The sequence below is a fragment of the Antrostomus carolinensis genome, unplaced genomic scaffold (assembly GCF_000700745.2).
Source record: "Antrostomus carolinensis isolate BGI_N321 unplaced genomic scaffold, ASM70074v2 scaffold549, whole genome shotgun sequence".
In the NCBI taxonomy this organism is placed as follows: Eukaryota; Metazoa; Chordata; class Aves; order Caprimulgiformes; family Caprimulgidae; genus Antrostomus; species Antrostomus carolinensis.
Window position 1 is genome coordinate 35,727 of NW_010340432.1, and position 26,501 is coordinate 62,227.

The 26,501-nt window shown below is 36.4% G+C and overlaps 2 protein-coding genes across 2 annotated transcripts in view; one reads left to right on the forward strand and one right to left on the reverse strand.

Moving 5' to 3' along the window:
• The window catches only part of LOC104531284 (vacuolar protein sorting-associated protein 13A-like), a gene marked incomplete at its 5' end in the record, with an annotated part of 44,172 nt that extends 35,334 nt beyond the window's left edge, over positions 1-8,838 (forward strand). The window contains 4 exon segments of the mRNA XM_029087015.1: positions 3,925-4,010; positions 4,650-4,773; positions 6,311-6,385; positions 8,788-8,838. Of these exon segments, the coding sequence (XP_028942848.1) occupies positions 3,925-4,010; positions 4,650-4,773; positions 6,311-6,385; positions 8,788-8,838 (336 nt within the window).
• A 5,648-nt stretch (positions 8,839-14,486) lies between these two features.
• Positions 14,487-26,501, reverse strand: part of LOC104531283 (guanine nucleotide-binding protein subunit alpha-14) — a 54,452-nt gene continuing 42,437 nt past the window's right edge. Inside the window, exons 3-7 of the mRNA XM_010176129.2 lie at positions 21,329-21,483; positions 18,915-19,043; positions 16,913-17,042; positions 15,440-15,593; positions 14,487-14,677 (exon numbers count right to left, since the gene is read on the reverse strand). Of these exons, the coding sequence (XP_010174431.2) occupies positions 14,487-14,677; positions 15,440-15,593; positions 16,913-17,042; positions 18,915-19,043; positions 21,329-21,483 (759 nt within the window). The remainder of the gene's footprint in view (positions 14,678-15,439; positions 15,594-16,912; positions 17,043-18,914; positions 19,044-21,328; positions 21,484-26,501) is intronic.

The window sequence follows — 26,501 nt, forward strand, 5'->3', positions numbered from 1 at the left end:
AACACGTCATGGACAAAAGCTTTGCTTTTTGTAGAATGACATTGCACATAAGGATAACTGGAATAAGAGAGTAGGCAGTGAAGGAGTAAGGTCAGTTTGTATTAATAAAGGATAAGGAAAGAATTTTACATGGCAGAAAAAGGAATAGTTTACATGGGTTTGCTTTTTTTATTATTTAATATTTTTTCCCCTTTTTCCACAAACATTCAAGCTAGGTGTAACAAGTGACCCAGATATTGCTTAGAATTATTAAATGTTTCTGTGGAGTGGATTGGATATGTAATTTTACTAGGTTAGCCTGTTGAAAGTAGCAATTCTACAGCTTTTGAGGAAGTCACCTTATAATTTGAGCTGAAAGATACATTCAGTATTGGAGTTTCTAGCAACAACAGTGAACTGCCTTCAGAACTCACACATTTGGACAGTAATTAGTTCATAAGGAAATATGCTGACAATCTTAAAATCCAGCTGAAAACTTCAAGTTAATCAACATCAGGAGAGAAGAGTAATAGATTTACAACCACTTTGAAAGTAGTAACGGTCTTTACAGTATTTTTTTTTTTTTACACATCATTTCGGTTGAGATGAGTTGAGGAAGGATATCAAACATTCTGACTTTTGTATCACACATACAACAAGTAGTTTTTTAGAACTATAACCAACAGGACCATAGATTTTAAATTTTGTCTCCACTACTTTCACTCCACTCTGTTACATTTCTAACTTTGTCAAAGGTATGTGTGCTTGCTCCTCAATAAATTAGGAGCATGTGGTGTGATTAGGAACTTTTCAAAATGCAGAGATGCCACTTTTAAGACACTGAGCATTTTTGTGCATCAATCTCTGCACAAATGATCATGTCTACTGTTAGATTATTGCAGTGACATCTAAGCATTTGTACTACAGGTAAGACTAATTTGCAAAGGAGGGGATTTGTGCTTGTATTACCTCACATTTTACAGCTGCTTTATCTTTTTTCAATAGATTCATGCAATATCCATGTCTGGTTAATGAACCATAATATACACTAAAGTAATCAGATTGTTAAACCTTTTAAAATTTGAAATGTGGAAGTTGTGTTTTAAAAATTTATTTTCTTGCAGTGATGAAACTAATATTGAACAAACAATGGCTGAACAACGTTAATTTTCATAGTTTTGCATCACCAAAGAGTGGTCCAAGTTGCTGTCTTTCTCCAAACAATTAATAGCTAAATACTGTAAAATTTTAAAAACTACATGTATGCATCTATAATGAGGGATAAATTATATATTCTTTTATGTTCGAGTTGTGTAAGGCACTTTGGCAGCAGAGCACAGTAGTAATCTTGCTATAAGAATTATCAGCAATGAATTGGTGTATCCCTCTATCATGTACTTCCTAATGAATAGGTGCAGGTCTAATGCTAAAAGGGATAAAGATTGTAAATGAAGGGTAGAAGAATCTAAAGGCAGAAAATTTAGAAGTAGTCACTACTCAGCATTGGCATAGATACAAGAGTTAGCTTTGCAAATGGACTGTGCACGTAGGGGTAACTAGTTTTCCTGTGGTTTATTTCCCAATGAATGTCTGTTGTCTGAAAAACTATAGAATGCAGATAACTTGAATTTCTGGTCTTTGACTAGCTAACAATGACGAACAGTTAGCTCAGTGCGTACCACATGCTAACAACATTTTTGTGCTGAGCAAGTCACTTGTTTGTGAATCTTAATAGAATGATGTACTTTTTGTGGAATTTGGTGGACATCGAAATAGCTTTTGTTTGGGATTGTAACCTGTGTGATAGTCAAGTACTGTACTTCCATAATAATTTTAATAATTCTCAATTCATTATCAGTAAACTGAGAAAGTTACAGTGGGGTGACATGACTTGTTGAAAATTAACTAGCAAGCTAATGAGAAGACAGAAGGAGGTAAACCAGCTCTCTTAAATCCCACTTAAGGAGGATTAATGTTTGGGTTGAGAGCCTTACCTCAGTGCTATGCAAAGTATAAGAAAGTTACCTTCTTTGATGCAAGAGAAAGGCTGGCAATCCTCTCCATCCCAATAAGACTAAATTGCTAAATGCTTCTCCCCTATAATTGCTTCTAATAGAAGAGAGATACTGGTCACACTTTTCAATATTTACAGTGTGTTAGGTCATTAAGAGAAATCGCTGGCATTATCAGAGTGTCTTGCAGATTAAACGCATTTATGAGTATTTGTTACTTCTGCTGAACCACCCTTGCTCTTCCAACACTTGGTATTTCTATAAGTTTGTGTCAGCCTTCTCCCTTTCCCTGTCTTTCTTGCTAGGCCTGTAACACTGAAAATCCATCAGGACATACAACTAGACCAGCAGCCTGATATTTGGGTCAGGTATCCTGTCCCTGCTGTCTGTCCATACAGCCTCCTCTGTCTTCTAACCATCCAAAGTGGTGTGTGCTGGAACATTGTACAGATTGCCTGGAGAGAGGATTTTTTGCTTACTTAGTTATGAAGTAGGAGCTTGGACCTAAATATGAGAGGCAGGGAGAAACTAAAATCAGAGGCATGGCAGCACCTAGATGAAGCTTAAATAAAGAGTTTCCACAAATAAATAAATAAATAATAACTAAATCTTTTTCCCCAAGCCGTTCATTCCTCATTTCTTACGCCATTCTTCATGCTGTATTCATGCTGGCCCTGGCGCTAGCTCTTGTAGAAATAAATTCAAGCAGTGACTTATGTGAGTAGGCACATGGTCAGTAGATGTAATTTTGTAGCCCAAGAGAGTTGGGTAGTGATAAATAATCTGAACTTTCTGAGAGCTTTCTGGAAAGCTGTCTTTTGGGAACCTGCTACTCAAATGTTCTTGCATTTTAGTCACTGAAAAATCAGCATCTTTGAGGGAAGGCATAATTTTAAAAAGATTTATGGAGTTACCCATACAGACACATTTGAAGTTGTAGGGTATGCCTAATTAAATGTCTTATCATTTTACAGTGGTGATGAATACTCATGAAATGGTTTTGCTATTTTAACTGTATTGAGAAATAGCCTACATATTTTTTAAATATTGGCATACATATCTGAAGCAAATTTTTGTTTGTATTTAAGGGCTTATTGAATCATACTGGTTTATACTAATCTCTTTTGCATCCAATTTGTAACAGATGGGAAGTGTGCAAGCAGTCATGTTGCTATTCCCAACCAAGATGCAGCAATCTTTATTCAGTCACTGATTTAACCACTTATTGCTCAGGAAGTCAGAAATCCAGTGATTGCCAAGTCATGTTAAAGTTACAGAGCCTCTGGTTTTAAAAATTTTTTGTCTGCTGTCATCAATATATAAAATTTATTGCCTATTAGATAATATTCTGCTACAATATTCATGGCAATTGTAGGAAAATATTAAGTTCAGGGGGAAACAAAAGAATATGGAGAAATGCTAAACATTAACTCAAGTGCATTATTAAGCCTCCCTTGTCTAGATGATAGTGGGCTCTTGTATACAGTTAAGTATAGATTTATTCCTAGAGTTAATTACTGCAATGTTTTGGAGGTGACTTGACATAAATTAGGAAATGAGTCCTTATTTCTTTTCTTGTCTCAGAACTGTATTAGTCAGCAGAAGTTTGGCATGTACTAAAAATATGTAGAAAACAGAGTCCTGAAATGTTTTGAGAAATTATGTTGTTCTTTGTGATTTTTGTTTAGGATTGATTTTTATTTGCATAGCTGCATTAACAGCAACTGAATAATTCTGCATAATTATGAATATTAGCTGTCACAGCTCTGTTAGTCATATTCTGACTATATGAAAGTATCCTGTTATTTAAAAGTATGCATTATGTGCTTTGTTATAATTTATTCTTTTGGAGGATAAATATATTTTAAGCACAAAATTAGTACATGAATTTATACTAGCATATTCAAAGTTGTAAAACTTTTATCTTTTTTAGAAAATTGAAAATGGAAGATTTGCAAAACTCAGATATATTGCACATGCTATGGTCAACAGTACAGATCTGTTAATGGTAACAAAAAGGTAAACAGGTTTGACTTTGAATAATAAGTACTTAAAATTATCATCAAAACATGCATGCATTGATTATTGATCAGTAACTGCATTTTGATATGTCTGTCATTATGTATGCAGATAAAATAGTGGGGAAGGTATGCTTAGTGTGCTTTTAATAATCTTGTTCAATGGAGGCATTGTTCAGCACAAGAGTATGTTATATTGAGTGTCATAATGATTCCTCTCTTTAAGGAGGCAAAAGGAATGTTGGCTTTATGATTTCTTTAGCTGAGAAAGATTTGTTCTAAATCTAGTTAGGCTGAAGTCAATGGAACTGTGGGATTCACCTATAAATTAGCATATTGAAGGAAAAAAGCATAATACAGGAACAGAGCCAATGTCTAACTGGAGTATCAGGCATCCTCAAATAAAAAGTCTGTACAACTTTTTGTAGGAATACAGCTAGAAGTAGTGTTATGGTTTTGCTATGAAATACAGTATTTTAAATAAGTTAGAGGAAGGTTCGAAATTAACTCTTTTGGAAAGTATGTTGTATGGTTGTTATATATCATTAGATGAAAACTGTTTTGGAACAATGAATGACTTCACAAGAGCTTGATAACTTTTAAGTATTTTTACATTATTTTTTTATTTTCTTGTCCCTAGTGGTGTGTTATTTGTGACAAAAGGGACATTTGGACAGCTGACATGTGAATGGCAATACACTTATGATGAATTTACCAAAGAACCATTCATCGTCGATGGCAGAAGATTACGCATTGAAGCCAAGGTATGTTAACCTCATCATGTTTCGTTTTCTTTTTGTATTACTGTTTATAAAATTGAACTTTGAATTCCTGATTTCTCTCCTTTGAATTCTTGATCTCTCTTCTAGTGGACATGCACTCAGAGAAGGGAGGTGAAATTTCACATGGGCAAACTCCTCAGATAACTAGCTTCTGACGGTTCTAAGCAGAATAGTGACTTGGTGTTTGCAGATGAAATTATTCCTTGAGCCCTGGGAATTATTTGTTGGTATGCACCAGTTAGTGGTGTATTCATAGTCTGGAAAATGGTGATACAACAAAAGTCTCTCATAGTATTGCAGAATATTTTTATTATGCTCTCTGACACAGTGGAAATATGCCAATATGTGGGCTTCTACCTTGTTGCAATCCTAAAGGTTCAAATATACGAGAGCATGTGCTATGCTTGAAGGGTTTTATTTTCTGTTTGCTAGTAATCAAATTCTTCAAAACTATAATAAAGTATTAATATCTTAATAAAAACTGTAATGACATAAGCTTATCCCTTTCAAAGCAAGTTGAAGAGTGTTGCTCTCAGTTGCAATTTTTCCTTTAAAAAAATCCTCAAACTCTTTTTCCCTGGTAAACTGGCAAAAGACATATGGAGAAAGACTGAGTGTACTTAAAGAGGCAAAATTCCTTTAAAATAAAAAAAAACAACTTTAATTAGTGTTGAGATGGTAACTCAATTTAATTTCAATCAATAAATTTACCTGCTAGTGTTTTCTTCTGTTTCTGTTTTTGATAAGCTTCATGTGTGTAATTGCACATCTTGGTTGTCAAGACAGTCTTGACAGTGTACAAAGTCATTCAGTTTTTCACTCAGATTATTTGTTTCTATTGCAGAGAGCATGAAAGGCAGAGCCATATTGGTTTGGAATCCTCCAAATTGGATTTCTGACTGCAAGTGAACTTTTACAGGATGAAATAATTCTTAGTTTCTGCCATTTCAGACAATGCTGAATAACATATCCATCTTTAGCCCTACATGGCAGTCATTTCAGAGTCCATTCACATGTCTGCAGTATGCTCTTTATTGAAATATATGGTTGAAAACTGTATTTTGCAAAGCACTGCTTATGTTCTATTTCTGAAGCCTAAGTTGCTATTTTCACTACCTAAGACCACTACTTGCAAGTCAATATTGGTGGAATGTCCACCCAGGTAATTACTTAAAGGAAAATGAAAAATTACAGCCTTAGGGAGTACTGGATTTTGTTACCTCACATACTCCATTATCTGCCTTCCATTCCTAGAAACTTTTATAGTCCAGTCCCCAGAGATTCCACACTAAATTGGGAAATTTATTATTGCTGGAGTGCTCCACTCCACTGTGCTTTCATGCAGTAAATTAAGTTTCTCAGGGTGTGTGCATGCGATGTGAACATCCTCAGATTAGTGTAAAGGCTACACATGGCTGTCTGAACCATATAGCTGCCTTAATGGTAAATAACTTCTTAGTTGTAAAGTTTGAGGAAATTAACTTCAATTTTGAATTACTGTTTTGTTTTTTTTTTTTAGGAACGAGTTAAGTCTGTGTTCCATGCCAAAGAATTTGGAAAAATTATTAATTTTAAAAGTCCAGAGGATGCTAAGGTAAAGTCAGAATACTATTACAATCATAATATGATAAAATTTACTTTAATAGTGACACAGACATATTCTTAACCTGAAGCTTCTATGTATATTTAAAACTCAGTATTTCCACACAGCCATTACACAGATGGCAATGGTTGTTTTTTTATACAAATATATATATTTTACATATTTTTATACAAGACAATGTAATTTTCTATTACATAGATGGAAATGGCAGTGATCTATTCAATACTGAATTTCAAAAACACTCAATTCCAACACCAAACTTTTCCTTACATAAATCATTGGAATTATAACTGTACATCAAACAGCTGATTTAACAGTACTGCTAACAAAAACTAAACAATCAAGAATGTGAATTAAAATAGTATATTTTAATAGAGCAAACAATATTTGTAAATTACTCCTAGTTTTATTCCAAGGGGGTGGGGGCGGGGATGAGGTGTATCCCTCTGTTACTCAAAATACAGTTTTGGTTGAAGAATTAAGAAAATCCCCAATAGAAACAAATTTTATTTGATATATGATTTACTACTGTTATTATACGCATATTACATGTGATCTCTTCATTTTGACATCACTAGTTTTGACTACAGCAGAGAGCAGGAGTGGTTCAGGTCTGCTACCAGAACTATGAGGTTGCTGGGCTGCAAAAGTTCTACCTTGCTTTTATTAATGTATCTAATTATTTTCACAAATAATAAATTGGTCTTGTATATATTCACACCATGGTACCCTGGGATCACGCTTTGAAACAGTCGGTGGAAGTTGTATCCTCTCATTAGTTTAAGTTGATTTTTCATCTTCTCATCAGATTAAGTTGCTTTTGTCTTCATAAGTGTAGTTTCTAACCACAGCTGGGTGATACTATTTAACCTCAAAAAGCATTAAAAATATTGTTGAGGTATTTGAGGGCCCTGTGCTGAGTTTGACTTGTCCGTACTCTTTCTTTTCTTTTTTGCTGTGGTGAGGCAGGGGTGACTGTGCCAAGGTCCAGTAGCCTGTGTGAGAAGAGAATCCCAGCCATGCCCCAGCTAAGTCAGGAACAATTCCAAAAATCAAATTAGTGTGTCATGTTAAGTATGTCATAAGTCTTGAGCAAGGAAAAGAAAGCTGAAAAAATTGTGTTGCTCTTTTCACAAAAATGCTGATTTGCATATCTTCCTAGAAAGGCCCATGAATCTCACAAAACCAACAGGAATGCATGTATGAGGGGAGAGGTCACTGTCAGACAGGCTTGGTAAGGAAAGTGGTTTTATCTTAGAGAAGGAATATTTAACAGATTCATTCAAAAATTGCCATCAAGGCCCTAGGGGCTATCATACAGAAAGTTTTTGAGAGTTACTCCCAGGCTGTTTAGCCTACAACTCACTTCTGCAAATGTGACACTTGTGCTTGTGTATACAGAGAGACAACACTGAGGGTAGTGTTTCACCAGCAGTCAAAATGAAACTTGCACCCTTTACAGTAAAAAGAGTATGAGGTCATTTCAGTGACACTGCTTTGTGAACATTTTGTCAGTCTAGTGGACACTACAAGATTGTTCCATCTGTGCTAAGTGTCATACTCTGATGTGAACAGGAATTTCTTGAACAGCCAATTCTTCTTTTAAACCTTCTGCATCCTGCTTAGCAGCAGCTTTAGTTTTCCTTAAGGGGATGAGCTTGTGATGGGGAGGAGGGGGTCCTAAAGATCTGTAGCATCAAACCTGATCTGTTAACAGAATCCGATTTGTAATAATCCGTTCATCTTCCTTGAAAGCATTATGCAGCTTTTGCATGGCAATCCTTTTATTTAACTTCATTTCCTACCACAGATGTCCATGTCACTGCCCCAGCCCCACCCCCCTAACACCCCTTTTATATTTTACAGACTCTTGGGAAACTAATTTCCTTTCTAGGTTCAGTAAACATGTACATTTGAAATGCCTGAAAAGAAAACAAATGTAGTTAAAGAAAGCTTCTTTCTAAGTAACTGTAATATCACATTGCTGCAGCCCATTCTTGTCCTCTGTCTTTTGATATCCTTGCTTCTCTGTTGTCATCTGTGATTTGTCTAGAGTTGTAGACTAATGCAGAGCATTAATAACGATGTGGGTGAGATGATGATGTCATTTAATTTCAAAATACTGTTCATGGAAATACAGCCCAAGAAACTGATATATCAACCTAGCCAGTTTAATTAGATGTGGTATTCAATGTCAGATATTGGTACTCAAATGCCTCCCTTTTCATGTGAGAAAAACAAGTGTTCATACTCTACAGTAGAATTTTGAGCACTGTGTTGAATGCAGGAAGAGAGCTGGTAGTGAAGTGTCTGACCAATCCAGTCTAATTTTCAGCTGCTTTGTAAGGTTTTTACCAAGGAAACATTTTATTTTTTCCTTTTTCTTCACACAGTGGATCCTTTCTAAACTGGAAGAAGTGAGAGAGAATCAGCCTAAATTGTAGTGAATGAAGCACCAAGATGAACAACACTGAACAGCTACCTTTTAATTCCTCTTTAACAGGCAGAACTATTTGAATATCAGCAACAAAAGCAAAAACATGAGGGAAGGAAGATCTATGATACTGTTTATTATGGTCACAGCAGTGTATGGCTATATCACAAAAACAGATGACGTTAAGTTAAAAACAAAATCTAGTGATCAAAAAATTCTGCCAAGTTTTGGCTTTTTTTGAGGGTTTTTTTTTAATGTCAGAATTCCAGACTTTATTTTTTATAAATATAGTGTAAAATGAATTTGTTTTACCATTAACATTTGATATTGAAATTGAACTCTGGAATAATTCTTATGATACTATTCAGAACAAATCTTTCAGTTTTGATTTGATTCTGAAAATCAATACTTAGTTTCTGTCTTAGTTTTCATATGACTTGAGGCTGTGTTGAAATTTAAATTTCTTTATCAAAGGAAATGTTAACTTCATAATCTTTGAGTCTTACAAGTCAAATTCTAGTAAGGCAGCTGATGACCAAGGAAGTCTAATTTTGATGATCAGAGGAGTGGCTGCTTAGTTAACAATATTATTTTCTTTTCGGAAATGAATGGACCAGGTCACAATGCATTTACAATACAATATCACTTTTAGTGTAAACTTCTTTTATATTCTACTCAAGGAAATGTTGCAGCACCTCTATCAATATTCACAGAAAATATAACAGTTTACAAAAATGTGTAATGGGGAGAATTAATATATCTCTGCACTAAAAATATTAATTAAAGCCTATTATTTTAAATAAAAGTTATTAACAGTCTTGCAACTTTTGAAGGAGTTTATGGGGTTATAAGTGCACTGTTGCATACCAAAAACAAATGCCTTGGATTACACAGTATCGTGTGCTAAGCAAGTGACTAATAAAATGAAATTTATATTAAATAAGAAATATAATATTTCATTGTTGCTTTTATCAACTTTTCTTACCCTGTGAAACTTTTTTGTTTCATATTCAGACAGCAGGACTTTAATAAGGAGAGCTTGAGTGTTTACAATTCTGCTTATTTCTTAGACATAGCAGTCATAGTATTGTTGAATGGCTGTTTACTGCAGTTGATGTAAAAAGTACAGGAAACAGTCCAGTTTTACATGAAGGTTCCCATAAATTCCTGTATCAAAATCTTCAAAATATCTGGTAAATATAGTAAGTACCTGCTGCCAAAATATTCTTTCCAAGCAATTGTTTGGAATATTTATAGCTATGGGATATAATTCTGACATTGCTGCTTGAGATACCCACATGGTCACATGATTGTAAAATCTAAAATGTCTAGCATGCTAACCTACAATTGCAGTTCTTTAGTTTACTATAAGTCTTGCCTTTGGTGTTGAGTAACCATATAGTGGCTTTCAAAATACATGTAATCATGTAATTTTTGCCATAAATTGTAAACTGAATCAAAAGGTTATAAGAGAAGTCCAAACTATGACAATGACTGTGTTACTCCACTTGTTTGTACACCAAGCACGTACCAAGCGTATTAACTCAGGTTAGAATACTTTGCCTTACATGAGTAGTGTTATTATGTGCACTGAGTACTATTCAAGATCTGTAATTTGTTTTTCATCTATCACTTTTCATCTTAGTCATGATAGTTCATTTAATAGCCTTATAATGATCTTGATTCTTGATTACCATGTTGTCTCCTTTCTTTTTCTATCCACAGTATTTACTGAGTATCTGCTGCAACTTTCACTTCTAGTACCTCTTGCAAGTACTCTGTACATTCCCATTTGTGTGGCTTTTCAATTTACCCTATTCTAAACATTTTCTCTCCACAGAGCCTCTATTTAAACAAATATTATCTCCAGTTCTTAACTTTTTTACATTTATTTTGCCAACAATCTCCTGATTCTCCAATCTTGGCTTGCTCTCTTCAGCAATATTTAAGCAATGTAACAATTAATATTGAAGAATTTATTTTAAAAGTGCATGTCTGTGGTTAAGTTCATGTTTTGGAAAGCATAACAATTCCCCCAAAATGACATTTTTCCTATAAAGTATAAAATATTTTGATCTGCTGTGCTAACTAAAAGCCTTAACACCAGAACTAAAACACTAGAAGTGTTCAAAAGTTAACATGTGACCTTTCTTCCACCTCCCTCCTTGTCTCCACTTGTAATGATGTGATTTTTCTATAGATGCCTTTTTCTAGTCAGTAAATTGTATCTTTTTCCTTTGTGTTTTCCTTATGCTTTCTCCATACATCATGAATGAGTTTTGCCATTCCTTGGCAAATACCAGTTCTCTCTGTTTTAACTATACATCAGCCTGGGTCAAGGAGGAAGGTGTTCAGACTTAGGCCACTGTGTAGTTTTCTGGATTACTGCAAGTTGTTTGAGGTGTCCACTTCGCTGTACTTCATTGCTTATTGCAATATGCGTATTTTTTTCCAACAAGAAGGCAGAATAGATATATTAATTTTTATTAAAAATGTATATGCAATTAGACAAGGGGATATTAATAAAAATTAAAATATAGGTATTAAGGTCTGCCTGCTGTGGTGTTTAAATGTATACCATGGCCTTTATTGAAGAACAGTTTCTCTTCTAGATTACTGTTGCTTAAATGTAATACCTTTGAGAAATGTCATTTGGGTTCTCAGTAGTAGTTTGTTAAGGGTTAGAATTACCTCTGAGAAATCAATGACAAGCAAACACAGAATCAAAGAAGCCAGACACATTGCTAAGACATTTGTAAATCTAACTGCACCTCGTTTTGTTCAGCTGCATGGGTTTGCATGGCATAGCTTTTTTGTTTTCTACAGTCCTTCTCCCGACCCCTGACCCCGACCTCCTCTTCGGCTTGAATAAAGTGAAACTGAATTTTATTTGACTGGAATGCAATTATTTTTTTTCTTTATATACTGATTTAATTAACAGGTAATATCATTACACAGCATTTCATAGGTAGAAATTGACAAATGAAGTCAAATCCTGTCTCTGAGAACACAAGGTCAAGCTTCTGTTGCAGCCATCTCAAGTGAAAGCAGAATACAGACTTCAGTCTTTACCTTTGGTTTATTCTAAGGACAAGTTTTCAGTAACTGGATTTACATGTATAAGCTAATTTTAAAGTTTTTTTTTTCTCTTGCCACATTGAAAAAACAGATGGAGTAAACTGGCTTTTAAGTCTCCTCCTACAAGAAGTAAAAGAATGTTTATGCCATTAATTTTTATTAACTAATAATCTCCAGATCAATAGCTCAAAGGCTGAAACAACTGTGACTGCCAGAACAGGCATGATGAGGTAGGATACTAAAGGCAAAAAGGGAGAAAAACTTAATTCTCTTCTTGCTGGATGTCTCCCGGGTTTTTTTATTTTGGTGGGTTTTCATTTCTTGTTGCATCATCTTGTTGCATTTGCTCACTGAGACCTATGTGCATAAGTTTGTCTTTGTAACTGCCCTGTGAAAGTTTTAAAATGTTGGTTGTGAAATGTGAAAGAAAAGCATTCTTGTACTGATGAGTCCTGTAAAATGGTAACAGTATCATGATCTGTAAAGCCTGTACTCCAGCAAAGCCAGGCTCCCAAATTAATGGCACCAATGTGCTCTTCACATAGATAGCAAATCTTGACTTAAGATACAAAACTGCTAAAAGTTTAAACAGAATTTTTTTCAGAAAAAAATGGATCAAACAGTTCAAGCGTTTGGGTCTTTCATATGCTTTCCTCCATCAAATCTGCTGCCCTAGAAAAAGTATTTTTGTAAAACTTCAGTAACTTCAAAAACAGATTTTATGACAAGAAATGCTTTTGAATTATTTTTTTGAACAGTAGTGGTTAGTTTAGGACAGCAGGTCTGAGGACTTGTCATTATGTCAGTACATCTGAGGGAGGGTAGCTATGGCATGTTGGGACATGGACGACACACAGAGATGTGCTGCTTTATTCAGTGCTTTCTGTCACTCCCCCTTGGCTGCTTCTTGTTCAACAAGTGGCACTGTACCCTGTACCTCATCCCAGGGTGTACTGCACTGTTCCTTCAGTGTTGATTACTGCCATTCACTAGTGTGGGCCCAACGTATAGGGCAGCGTCCTTCCCTCACAGAAAAACGTTAAAGCAGCATAAGAACAGGGTTCTACTGCTTGTTCCAACACTAAAGAAAGAACAAATGAATCCAATGTTACAGGTTGTTTCCTCCTTAGCAACCAAAACCAGCTCTGGTCATACCTTACTTTTTCTGTACTGCTGGATAAAAAGGAGCTGTGCTGTTTAATATGTGAAACAGTAAACATTTTTTATGGGCAGTGAAAGGTCAGGGTGTGCTTTTCACAGGACTGAACTGCCACAGCTATCAACCTGCCTGAATACACAGAAGCACTACTCAAGCTGAAAAATCAATTAACTAACATTTTTCCTGTGCTGCGTAGAAATTGCTATTTTATGCTGATAGTAAAGGCTATTGCTATAATATTTCTTGGAAAAATGGTATTTTAATATATTTAAATACAGGAGAACCTCAGCACATCTTTTGGGCTGAATTACAGCTAATAACAGACTTAAACACTCTCCTTACCAGTGTTGCTGGATTAGCTGATCAGGTACCAGTTACTACCACAAATTTTGTATGGGTAAAAAAGGTTTTCAGTAGTGACATAATGGCTTTATTATTTATTTGAATTTTTGAGCCAGTGAAGGAGAACTGAGCTATTAGTGGAGCTGACATCTTTAGAGGAGAGGTTTGTAGCTGGGCAGGGGGTGGAGGAGATGGGAAATCTTCTAGAGGAGGGTCTTTACTGCTCTCTAACCTGTGCAAAACTACCCATGAAGCTCAACAACTGGAAAATGCACTGTGCAAAGAGCAAAAGTTACATTAGTGACTCAGAGGAATTTAAGGCCTACTTTATCACAAGCAGCTCCCATGGCACTGAACGCTGAGAACGTTTGCTAAATGCCTTGCTGTTTGAGAAACACTTTTCCCCTTCAGGAAAGAGTAAATTCCATGGACTGCCTCCAAGATCTTAATCTGTCATTCCTTAACTGTGAAAGGTATTTTATTATTGTAAGGCAGTTGAACAAAAAGGCAGTGATAGGCAAGGGTCAGCAAGAATTAATTTTTTGTAATGTTTCCTAGAACATTAACAGATTTGGCCTATCAGGGCTACTGAGAGATGCTCCAAAAAAATGTAACAGGTTTACCCGAGTCTTAAACTACATCACTCAGAACAAGAATACAAAAATGTCTAGCACCCTAATATAACACTAATGTGTAATTTTTAAGGCATCACTACAATGTGATAAGCTATGATTGTAAATGCTAAATTAAAAAAAGAAGAAAAAATCTTAAAAAAAAATACAAGCTGGACAGCAAAGTAGATATGTACATTTCTTCTAACTATATTTAATTCCCACAGCTGTCAAAAAATAACTCGAGGACAAAACTAATATGGGAAATATGCACACGATATTTTACAGGTATAGCTTAAAAGCTAAACTTTGAAACTCATTCTTTAAAGTTCTCTTAATTCATACTTCTTCAGTAAATATAAATCGTCCTCCCATTTTTGTAAATGGTATTTAAAATGACCCCTTATTTATCAACACAGGCTGTGCTATGAGTAAGGCACACTTTGTGACTGCAACCATGTTTTTTCTTTAAACCAGGTTGAACTCCCTCAGATTTAATTGCAGGATTGTGTCTTTGACAGCAGCAAAGACGAAACGAATATTTTCTGTGTCTGTGGCACAAGTGAAGTGAGAATAGATTACTTTCTCCTTGTCTGGATTCTGATCCTGATACAGCTTCAAAATGAAGTTTCTGGCAGCTTTGACATCTTGTTTAGGTCCTAGTCAAAAGCACAATTATTAGTTTTGAACAGTTAAAAGCTATGGGTCAAGGAAGAAACATATACACAGTATCTTAACAGGTTAATTTAATACTTAAATGTCAAGTTGTCATAAAGGCATACTCCCTTGTTGGCTTTTTCTCATATGTTAGTGGAGCAAAAGCTCTTCCAGCACTGCTTTCTAAAATGCGTGGAGTATGCTTTTTTTCAATGGTAAACCTTACAGGTCAAAGTAATTTTTTTATAAAAACCTATGCAACTGAAATTACATCACATCTGTGATTATTTTCATCATTCTTCTGGCAACTTTAAGTATCAGTAACAGTTTTTAAGGAAAGTTATTCAGGCTGCTTTTTAACTTTGGACTTTTATATACATAACAAGTTATAACAGTGAATGCAAAACTATACTATGGGTTTTTCCTGTATAAACATTGGATTAATAGTTGTATTCCCCGAGTTCCCCTCATACCTTGTCTCTTGAGATCACAGATGAAAAAGGTGCTTATTTTCATAAATAGTGAATAGATAAATACCACACTAATGGTAACAGAATGGCTGCAAGAAAACTCTTAAGACTCTGTCCACAATGCTCCAGTGAAAAAAAGCAAAGTTACAGTAAAACTGAGTAACTTAAGTAGAAAAGCAGAGATATCAAATATATTGCATAATTCCATTTTCTGTGTTCAATTTAATGAGGAAAAACTAAACAGTTTAAATATGATTTTTAGCTTTGTGATGATACTGTGGGATAAATGCTTACCTGTGTATTCTGGAAAGTAACTAACTAGATGGGAATACATTATTTTCTCTTCTAGAAGATCAATTTTATTTAAAAACAAAATGACTGAAGAATTCATAAACCATGGATATGTAATGATAGTTTTAAATAAGGCCTTGCTTTCTTCCATTCGATTCTACAACAACAAAAATTAGTACGAAGTTACACTCTCTTAACAGTAGCATACACAAATCACATCAGCCAGAGATCATAAAGGGTTTTTTTGAAAGCTGTTTAAAATATATTACTTAAGTGCAATTGCAATCCACTGGTTGATCATTACTCATCATATTCTATATCCTTTTATTCACTGGGCTTTGGATCACCACTAAGAATGGCATGATGGCATGGGAAATTAAGGTAAGCCTTAATAATAGAAATAATTTGAATTTTTGTATGAGTTAATGAGCAGCCATGGACTGCTGCTCTATGAAAGCCTCTTCTGACCTCACAGTGAGAGATGAAGCAGAGTGTATCAGGTCAAATATCTGATATTAACATACTGTAGCATAGTTAAAGGACAAGAGCATATGCACTCATCTATACTATTAATAAAGTCTGTCCATTTCAAGAGAGATCTAAGGAACACCACATTCAGAGCTTGCTGTTTGGGATTCCTGGAGATAAGCTTGTGATGGCAATCAGTTATTTATTTTCTAATGTCCAAAGTGATCATAACAAAATGTTCAAGATAGTGAAAGGAAAAAGCAAATTACAGTTAATTGAAGTTGTTTATGCATCAAAAGATGACAGAAAACTTTGAAAACTCTATCTCAGCTACAACGGATGTTGTGATACTGTGGCAAGTGAAGTAAGGTATGCTTTTCACAGTTCAAACAGACCTTGAGAAAGTGATCTGGAAGGGCTTTGGGACTTTAGAGTCCAAATGGTATTAAGTGTTTTTGAGGATGTAAAGCAACTACTACCAAAAGCAATGCAGTTCCCCTAATATGCTTTCCCATAATTGTCTACTGTTTTCTTTTTTGCATCCTTCTCTACAATATCTGGCTGCTGATGACAGCACTCTAGAACATATGGAAGAACTCAAATTATGTTTTCTAACATTGGGAAGGAGGAAAATTTAAAGTTATTTTGCTTTAATTTTCCTTAATTGATGCACAGGTTAATTCTGAAACATTGGATACTTGAAAAACAAACGAAGAACCTAATTACAGATGACTGAGGTAGTTTTACTTGCTTAGAGATATTGCTGATACTCTAATTCTCAAACAACTGACATGGCTTAAGTGATTTAAAACATTTTTAAACCATCTTTTGTCTTTAAAGGTAGAGTTCACTTTTACAGGCTTGCTGCTAATTTAATACAACTTCAGGACTGCTTGATCAGCTTAATGTAATTCTAGTGTTTACAAATGCTTTTATGAAGACATGTGAATGCTGTCTTTCTTGAAAAGCACACATCTTTTTCTGTACCTTCTGTATCCCACTCCTTACCTCATTGTCACATTCTGCCAAAACTTGATCATATTCACTTAATGCAACTAAGAAAATGATGGAAGTAACACTTTCAAAACAATGGATCCACTTCCTTCTTTCTGACCTTTGGCCACCTACATCCACCATCCTGTTAAACAGAAATACAGTCACCATATTAGTAATTTTTATGAGATAGTTTTAAGTATATGCAAAGGCCTTATAATAGATAGCCTGAGATAAGCTTGAACTGTTGAAAGTATATCTTAACATTGTATGTTCTATTAAATATTTAAACATGACTCGTTTGCTGTAGTGCTACAACTTTCACTGTTCTTCAGTGTCGTTGTGGGTTAATCCCAGTGGGCAGCTGAGCACGACACAGCCGCTTGCTCGCTATCGCCCCACACCGTGGGTGAACAGAGCGAAAGGAAAGAAAGAAAATTTGGGAGTCGAGATTTTAAAAAAATATGTAATTGCTTAATTAGTGAAGGATAAGTGTAGTAAGTAAAAGATAAGTGGAAGAAGGGATAAAGAAGACAAGGGATGCAAAAGCAGTAACTCACCACCTCCAATGCGTAGACCAATGCTCAACCAGTTCCCAAGAAGAGATAACCAACCTGCCTGAAGCCTCTCTTTTCACTTTATCACTAAGCAAGATGTTATATGGTGTGAAATATCTCTCTGGTTAGTTCAGGTCATCTGCCTGTTTGTGTCCCCTCCCAACCTCTTGTGCACCCTCAACACATTCACTGTAGGGCAGACAAACAGATAAGGCCTTGGCGCTGTGCAAACCCTGTTCAGCAACAGCTAAAACACTGGTATGTTATTGGTACTGTTTTGGTTACAAATCTGAAACACAACAGCATATCAGCTGCTAAGAAGAAAATTAACTTTATCCTCGCCAGGCCCAGTGCAAGTGTACAAGCCACTCGAGGCACAATACAAAATATAGTGCTTTCCTTTTTTCTGTGTTGGTAGAAGTTTTGGTGAAGGCAGATGTGAACATATTCAATTTTGTTTCCCTACACACTCAAAAATCTCACAAATATCTTAGTTCCACATCAAATTCATATGGTTTTGCAGGCAGTTAATAAGTCCCTCACATTTTACCCAGGTTAGTGTTCCCTGCAAAATTCTATTTTCCAGGAAAACAAACACACAACAAAATCGCAGTTAGGCTGGTTTGATCATGTGTTATCAGAGTGGATTCTCATTCTGTGTTGTAAGTGCAGGCAGGTATTTGTTCATAAAGCAATGGGTGGTTCAGTAGAAGAACATCTATAATCATGCTACTGAGAATTCTGCTATTTTGAAATTTAAAAAAAAAAACCTTCCCTTAGAAAATCAGTAACCCCACCTGCAATAGCTTGCCTAGTAACAGACAAGATAATTTTAAGGTGCTTCTTTCTTTCAGAAAAGTGCAGACTTTCTTTCAACTTTGTAAGTATGTTTATTTCTCTCAATTCCACTGAAAATGTTCCCTTTTTTTTTTTTTTTTATATTATATGGCAGGAAGAATAGAAGTATCTACTGTTGTGACTGTCCACTTTTTTTTTCTTCCTCCCTCCCTCAGTGTCTCTAGTTCCCTTCCCTAACTTTATTTAATTGAAAGCTGTAAACCCACTTGAGGGCTTTGGCATATCTATTAGGGCCCTCTCTTCCAAACATTTCAAGTCAGGAGGCAGAACTTGTTGGCTCTAAATTAAATAAACTACATTCTGATACAAGCACTCATATTACTACAAATACCTTGCTTCTGCTTCCCCCCATTCAGGGCTTTTAATTAAACTAATCGTTCAGAATACACAGTCATTTGGCTGCTTGAATTGAAAAGATTTTTTCATGTAATATACATTTCAAAAGGAATGTTTTGAAACAGCACTCAAGATACTGTATTAACTTTGGAATACAAAGGGCTGGAAACACAACACTGAATGCAAAAGCTTAAAAGACCTTAGAAGTAAAGTTGCAGCAACTACTTTCATAATTGTGTACTGAATCATTTAACAGGCAGTCTTACCTAAATATAATATTTTCTAAATCAAAAAGATATTCGATAATTCCTGTAGTTGGCACTCGAACTCTAAGAATATCTTGCTGAGTTGGCACAAATGAGGGCACAGCAATACGATCAAGGTCAGTAAGATAACTGAAAAGTTAAATATATAACAGAAACAAGATTAATGCACTATCATAAATTAATGACACAGATTCAAAGCCAAAGTACTAACCAGCAATCACAGAACTGTTCCCTCAAAAGCAGCTACAGAAATTCAGTTGTGCATGGCCTTAGTGCAATTGTTGCTGGCATAAAACTATAAACCAGTTTCCTTTAAATGAGACCTGCATATACATTTCAGATAGAATAATACCAGACAAAAGAGATGATGCCTGAATGTTCTATAGGCAATCAGCCCACAACCAAAATGATGATTTTTATTTGAATGATCTTTGCTATTACCCCAAAATAAACATCAGAATTAAGATTTGAAAATATAAATATCAATCCTAGCAATGATGTTTAGCAACAGTACTCTAACACCTATCACTTCATCCATGATGCTGATATTGTACACAAATGTGAAAGGTTGCTTGACAGAATTCAGAAAAATAATTAATAGAAAACACTGCAAACACGAATACTTCAAACATGTATTTTTAATATAAAAGATGATGTATTTAGTTTCTTGTCTGACCATGCAGTAATTCTTAACTTTACCCTCTTCAGTCCCACACAGCTCTTGAGCTTTTCATGGCTGGGATTAAATTCTAGGATGAAATTCCTGTGCCTCAATAAATGAACTGTATGCGAGTAAGACACAAAGAACCGACGCCTGGTATTCCTCTCTGCAACTTGTCTTCCCACCGCTAGAAGGCAACATGCGATCATCCAAAATCCTATCCAGGCATACAAAAAGTGTAAGGTGTATTCCAAATCATAAACATGGCTGTAGCACAAACCTTCCTTCATTTAAGCCCTAATTCCCCCTTTTCCTTTGCTGGAAAAGGGAGGGTGTCGAAGGTATTCTTCCCTTGCTGCCCAAACATCCCTCACATTTGGGCTCCAAAATAAAAACATACTTAAAGTTATCCCTTACTCAGAAAAGATTTCTCTTAAGAATAAGAAAATCCTCTCCAGCCATGTAGCAAATTGTTATTGAGATCTCAATTGTAATTAACAGTAAAAGGAAGATTTAATAAAATTTAAATGTGGTTGATTTCTTAGAAATGAGGCTACAGCAAACCATTAAGTGGCAGCCTTCTTCTCCAGTGTATGACTATTTAAGAACAAGACAGGCAAACATCTGTCAAGAATGATGATGCTTAACACAGAGGAACAGATTGCCTGTGTGTAACCACTCTTCAGTTAAAGTTTATTGTAAATGCTTAATCTAAATGTTCCTTGTTGAAATTTAACCCTGTCACTTCTCAACCTTGGCAGAAACAGAAATGTAAGGTTTTTGTTCTCATGAAACAATCATTTTTTCACAATTAAATTCTTTGAAAACTGGGGGAAAGACTTATCTTCCTACTTATATCCTAAACCTTTCATGTAACTCAACTGTCTGACCTGCCTGCTTGTTGTCAGTATATTTTGTACAGCTGATTTTCATTATTTCCTCCAAGGGAAACTCAGTTATGTACCATCTGTGTTGACCTCAGAACTGGGAGGGATGATGGTTCCAGCATGTTCAGAAAGCCTAAAATTAGTTTGTTTCATCACTTCAGGTTAAAATTTGTTGTGTACTACAGGCTAACAGAGAAACAGGTATAACCAATAAAATCAGAGTGTACCTATCTGTTCATTATGAGCCAGCAGTGTGCCCAGGTGGCCAAGAAGGCCAACAGCATCCTGGATTTTATCAGAAACAGTGTGGCCAGTAGGACCAGGGAAGTGATCATCCCCCTGTACTCAGCACTACTGAGGCCACACCTCAAGCACTATGCTCACTTTTCGGTCCCTCACTACAAGTAAGTAATTGAGGTGCTGGAGTGTGTCCAAAAAAGGGCAACAAAGCTGGTGAAGGGTCTAGAACACGAGCCATGAGGAGCAGCTGAGGGAACTTGGACTATTTAGTCTGGAGAAAAGGAGGCTGAGGGGAGACCTTATCACTGTCTACAGCTACCTGAAGGGAGGTTGTAGCAAGGTGAGTGTTGATGTTTTCTGCCAAGTAACAAGTGATAGGATGAGAGGAAACGGCCTCAAGTTGTGCCAGGAGAAGTTTAGTTTGGATATTAGGAAAAATTTCTTCACCAAAAGGGTAGTCAAGCATGGGAACAGGCTGCCCAGGAAAGTGGTTGAGTCACCATCCCTGGAGGTATTTAAAAGATGTGTAGATATGGTGCTTAGGAACATGGTTTAGTAGTGGACTTGGCAGTGTTAGGTTGACTTCATTAAGTCTGGCTTGTCCTTTAATTATGCAGTGTACTTACTACTTAGCAGAGTCTGAGAGCTGGTACTCCCTCCTTCTGTCGTAGCATTCTTGAATTCCAGGGTCTTCCCAGAGCTTCTTGATTGCTTCCACTTGTTTTCTTTCCAGCACTGTCACTTTATCTACTTTCACTCCTTTGATCATCTGAGCACTCTCCTAATCAATTAAATGATTACACTATTGTGAGAAAGGATTACTGTTGGCATGCAGTACACACTCTCCCCTTTATTTCACTCTTCCTGTCAATGAGACTAGGCACCAGAAAGGAACCTAGGAGAAAATAAGCAGTTTTAAACCTTGAATGCATTTAATTTTTCAAGTTAAATGACTGCTACTGAATGTTTTAATCAAGTTAGTCTAGCTTACTGTCATCCAGGTGTGATTTTTCTTAAGAGAGGACCTTGACAAAGGTCATAATGACCTCTAAACCTACTATTTTTAAACTCAACTGAATTTTAATACCAATTTATAAGAGTGTAATGTTTCTACAATTCTAAATACTTTCTTTAGTACAGATACTTTTGATTTGTTTGTTGGTTTGGTTTGTTTCAGGACAAACCAGAGGCTGACCTAGCATAGTCATAAAGCAGGCATCAAATTCCTACAGGCTATCTTCTGGTTCATGCCTACCTCAGTGAGATACAGCCGAGGTACCGCTCTATGGAAAGAAATATTTTTTCTTCGCTCTCTGTTGTTAAGTGTAAGAGGTATTGCAAAGACAAATGTAAGTTTTGCTTTTAAGGGATAGAAAAGATTTTATCATTCTGCAGCAAGTGGTGCAGCTGATTTGCTTGAGGGATGGAGCGCCATCCAGAGGGACCTTGGCAGGCTTGAGAGGTGGAGCCTGTGCTAACCTCATGAAGTTCAACAAGGCCACATGCAAGGTCCTGCACCTGGGTCGGGGCAATCCCAAACATAAATACAGGCTGGGTGATGAGCAGACTAAGAGCAGCTCTGTGGAGAAGGACTTGGGGGTACTAATGGGTGAAAAGCTGGAGGTGAGCCAGCACGGCGCACTTAGAGCCCAGAAGGCCAAACCATATCCTAGGCTGCATCAAAAGCAGCGTGGCCAGAAGGTCAAGGGAGGTGACTCTGTCCCTTTACTTTGCTCTCATCAAGTCTCCACCTGGAGTACTGTGTCCAACTCCAAGGTCTCCAGAACAGGAAAGACATGGACCTGTTAGAGCGAGTCCAGAGGAGGGATGGAACACTTCTTCTGTGAAAAAAGGCTGAGAGAATTGGTTGCTGAGCCTGGAGAAGAGAAAGCTCCAGGGAGACCTTACTGTGGTCTTTCAATACTTAAAGGGGGCCTATAAGAAAGACAGAGAAAGACTTTTTAGCAGGGCCTGTAGTGAAAGGACAAGGGGCAATGATTTTAAACTGAAAGGGGGTAGATTTAGCTTGGACATAAGGGATATTTTTTTTTATGTTGAGGCTTCATTCCATGTAAAAACTTTGCCTGTGTCTGAGAAGACTTCATGTAATTGCATCTGCAAAATCAGCTTTGGTTTACATCTGCAAACCTCAGTCCCCTTATGTGGGCAACTGCCATGAGACATTAGGAAAAATCCTTTTTCTGAAAATAATTCAGATTAGTCTTTCATTTCATAGTATATAACAGAGTTCAACACTGACAGCTAGTCTAAAGCTCGTAACTGGAAGAAAAAAATTCCTAGAATGAGTGAAAAATTACTTAAAGCACCAAGTCATTTTAATATCATTCCATGGGTATGTCTTCCTTTTCCTCATTAAACAGGCACATTACTAATAAAAATGCCTTTGGTATGAATCATGGGTGGATAACAAGACATTAAAGCAAGATACAGAAAATTTCAGTTTCTTTAAAATGCAGTTTTCAGGATAAACGAATAATGAGAAATCTTAGAAGACTGTAAAATAACCCAGCCAGGATCTGATGGAGAAGAGGATTAAACTTGAAACACACTCTAAGTTGATGTCCTTAGAAGTGGCAGAAAGTCATTCAAACTAGGCAGTAGGAGAGTCCTGTGTTTTTTATTCTGGGAAATATCAGCATTTTAACTAAAAGGCAGGTGCCATAGGGTCTTGTCTGAGTATGCTCACGTGTGTGTGAGTGTGTGTGACAATTTATTGCTAACAGGAAACATTCATCATAAGTAACAACCAGAGCAAAGCCAGCTATTTCAGCCTCTGACTAGTGTAAAGACTGAAGTAAATTATTTTTCTACAAAATTGTGTTGACATGATAAAACTTATCAATATAAAATAGAAATATAATTGGAAATGGACTGTTTGTTTTACATTTAGTTTTAAGTAATATTGATTGTCAAACATTGATATTAGCTATAGCCTAGTTGCAGATATTCTGTACTGTATTCATTGTCAACACAAATATTAATTGCAACTAAACTGAAAATTTGCAAGCCACAGCAAAATTAAGTAAGCCCCCAAACTCTATGCACAGCTTTTTGAGTACATAATAAGAACCGATTCTGCTAATGTGGACTTTCTTTTTTTAAAAAAATTGTTGTATCTAATCCACTGAAGGATTTTTGGTGATTATTGTAAATAAGTGGGCTTTGAATCTGTCACAAACTGTGAAAGCTAAATAAATTTTCTAACCAGATATATCTCTTTAGGCTAGTTTGATATCTGATAAAATATTTAAGTGTACTTTTTTCCCCTCTGGTTATAAAAGGTACCTGAATGATAAAAGAAGCCCCACAAGCCTTAAAGGGCTTTTATTATGATGCTATAGAATCCCACCTCTCTGAATTCTAGAAAAAGGTTATTAAATCTTGTCAACACTTAGCACTAATATAAATTTAAATTTTAACAAATATTTTACAAATATGCTTTTAGCATAGCATTAGAGTAGTTTAACTGTAATGACCCTTTATAATGGGATTTTGGCAACATGCGGATCTCAGTGTTTCAAGCAGGTATGGTCATATTGTAAAATCTTCCTCTGCAACTCAGAAGAACATAAGAAATTTAGTTTTCATTTCCTTCAATGAAAGAGTGGAATTTTACAGAATTCTCACTTACTGCTAAGAAGTTAGCCCCAGAGAAATAATCACAGAATCATAGAACGTTGTGAGTTGGAAGGGACCCACAAGGATCATCAAGTCCAACTCCTGCCCTAGCACAGGACAATCCCAAGATTCAGACCATGTGTCTGAGGGCACATGTTGGCCAAATGCCTCTGGAATATTGTTGGGCTTGGTGCCATGACTGCCTCCCTGGGGAGCCTGTTCCAGTGCTCCACCACCCTCTGGGTGAAGAACCTTTTCCTAATGTCCAACCTAACCCTCCCCTGGCACATCTTCCTGCCATTTCCCCTGATTCTATCAATGGTCACCAGAGAGAAGAGGTCAGCGCCTGCCCCTCCTCTTCCCCTTGTGAGGAAGTTCTAGATCACAATGTGGTCTCCTCTCAGTCTCGTCTTCTCCAGGCTGAACAAACCAAGAGACTTCAGTGTCTCCTCACATGGCTTCCCCTCTAAACTCTTTACCAATTTAGTGGCCCTGCTCTGGACACTCTCCAGGAGCTTTATATCTTTTTTATACTGGAGGTGAGGCCACACCAGTGCCCAGTACAGCGGGACCATCACCTCCCTCGACCAGCTCACCATGCTGTGCTGGATGCACCATGGGACACGGTTGCCCCTCTTGGCTGCCAGGACACACTGTTGGCTCATGTTTGACTTGACATCAGCCAGAACCCCCAGGTCCCTCTCTGCAGGGCTGCTCTCCAGCCTCTTCTTCCCCAGTCTGTGCGTGTGTCCAGGGTTGCCCTGTCCCAGGTGCAAAATCCGGCACTTGCCCTTGTTAAAATTCATTCAGTTAGTGATCGCCCAGCTCTTGAGTTTATCTAGATCCCTCTGCAGGGTCCCTCTGCTCTCAAAATTATCCACACAAGCAGTAGGTGCTTTACAGAGAGAACAGAAAGGGCTCACTAACATGAGAAGAAAACAAAACAAAACAAATCTACAATCATTACAGACCGAACCAAGGAACAAAGAGGTGAAATGCAAAACAGCACAAGCATATGTTAACAAAGTCAGTTAGTGGCATAATTTTTTCAAAATTAAATACAAGCAACAAATAAGTTCCAGAATTCACTCCTAATTAAAATATGTATAGCACATTATACTCTTTCTAAACACAGTATAAGCAGGAACAGCAAAAGTTACATTAAAAATAATGTAACTTATTAATATTCAAAATCCCTATTCTGAAGTTACCTTACTTAAAGCTAATTTTTTTTTTAAGCAGACATCGGATTCTCGATGACATGGGGTAGGTAGGGAAAAGAATACAGATGGTAAAATAAGGTTAAGTGATTTTAAATATAACAAAAGTAGGAGAATATACTTGTTCCATTAAAAACAAACAAACAAACAAACAAAAAACCCCTCACAACTTCACACCACAAAACAAAACCAAAAAACAAACCTTAGGATCCTGGAAAGAAAACGGATCGTATATAACAAAGAGAGTGGGAAAATTGTTTGGGAAATACATTAAAAATCTTTGTCTAAGCTGCTTAGAATACTAAAAATCCATTAGTCTCTTAACAATCTATTAAATTATTCTCCACTGGAAATCAAACTTAATTCTGCAATTAAAGGGCAACTGGTAGTGTATAACAAGCAATGCTTCAAAGTTCAATTGTTAATCTATTTTCATCAAAAAGATATACTTGAAAGAAACAAAGTCATCAGGTGGGGTCTCAAATATGCCTTTTTTACCTCACACAGTAATACCACCGGGTACAAGCAGGTTTCTCATCTTTTGTGAAAGTGCCAAGATGCACAAATACCACCTGAATATGTGTAACATTAAATACAACTTGCAGTAAAGACAAATCTTTGACAAACAAGAAACAAAAATCCTAGCCTAAACAAAATCAATATACACAAATCCATGGGCCCCAATGGGATGCACCCACAAGAGCTGAAGGAGCTGGTGGACTTGACTGCTAAACCACTCTCTATCATCTTTGAAAGGTCCTGGACAATGGGAGAGGTGACTAAAGACTGGAGGATAGCCAGTGTCACTCCAATCTTCAAAAAGGGCAAGAAGGAGGATCCAGGCAACTACAGGCCAGTCAGCCTCACCTCCATCCCTGGGAAGGTGATGGAAGAGCTCATTCTTGATCCCGTCTCTAAGCAATTGGAAGAAAATAAGGTT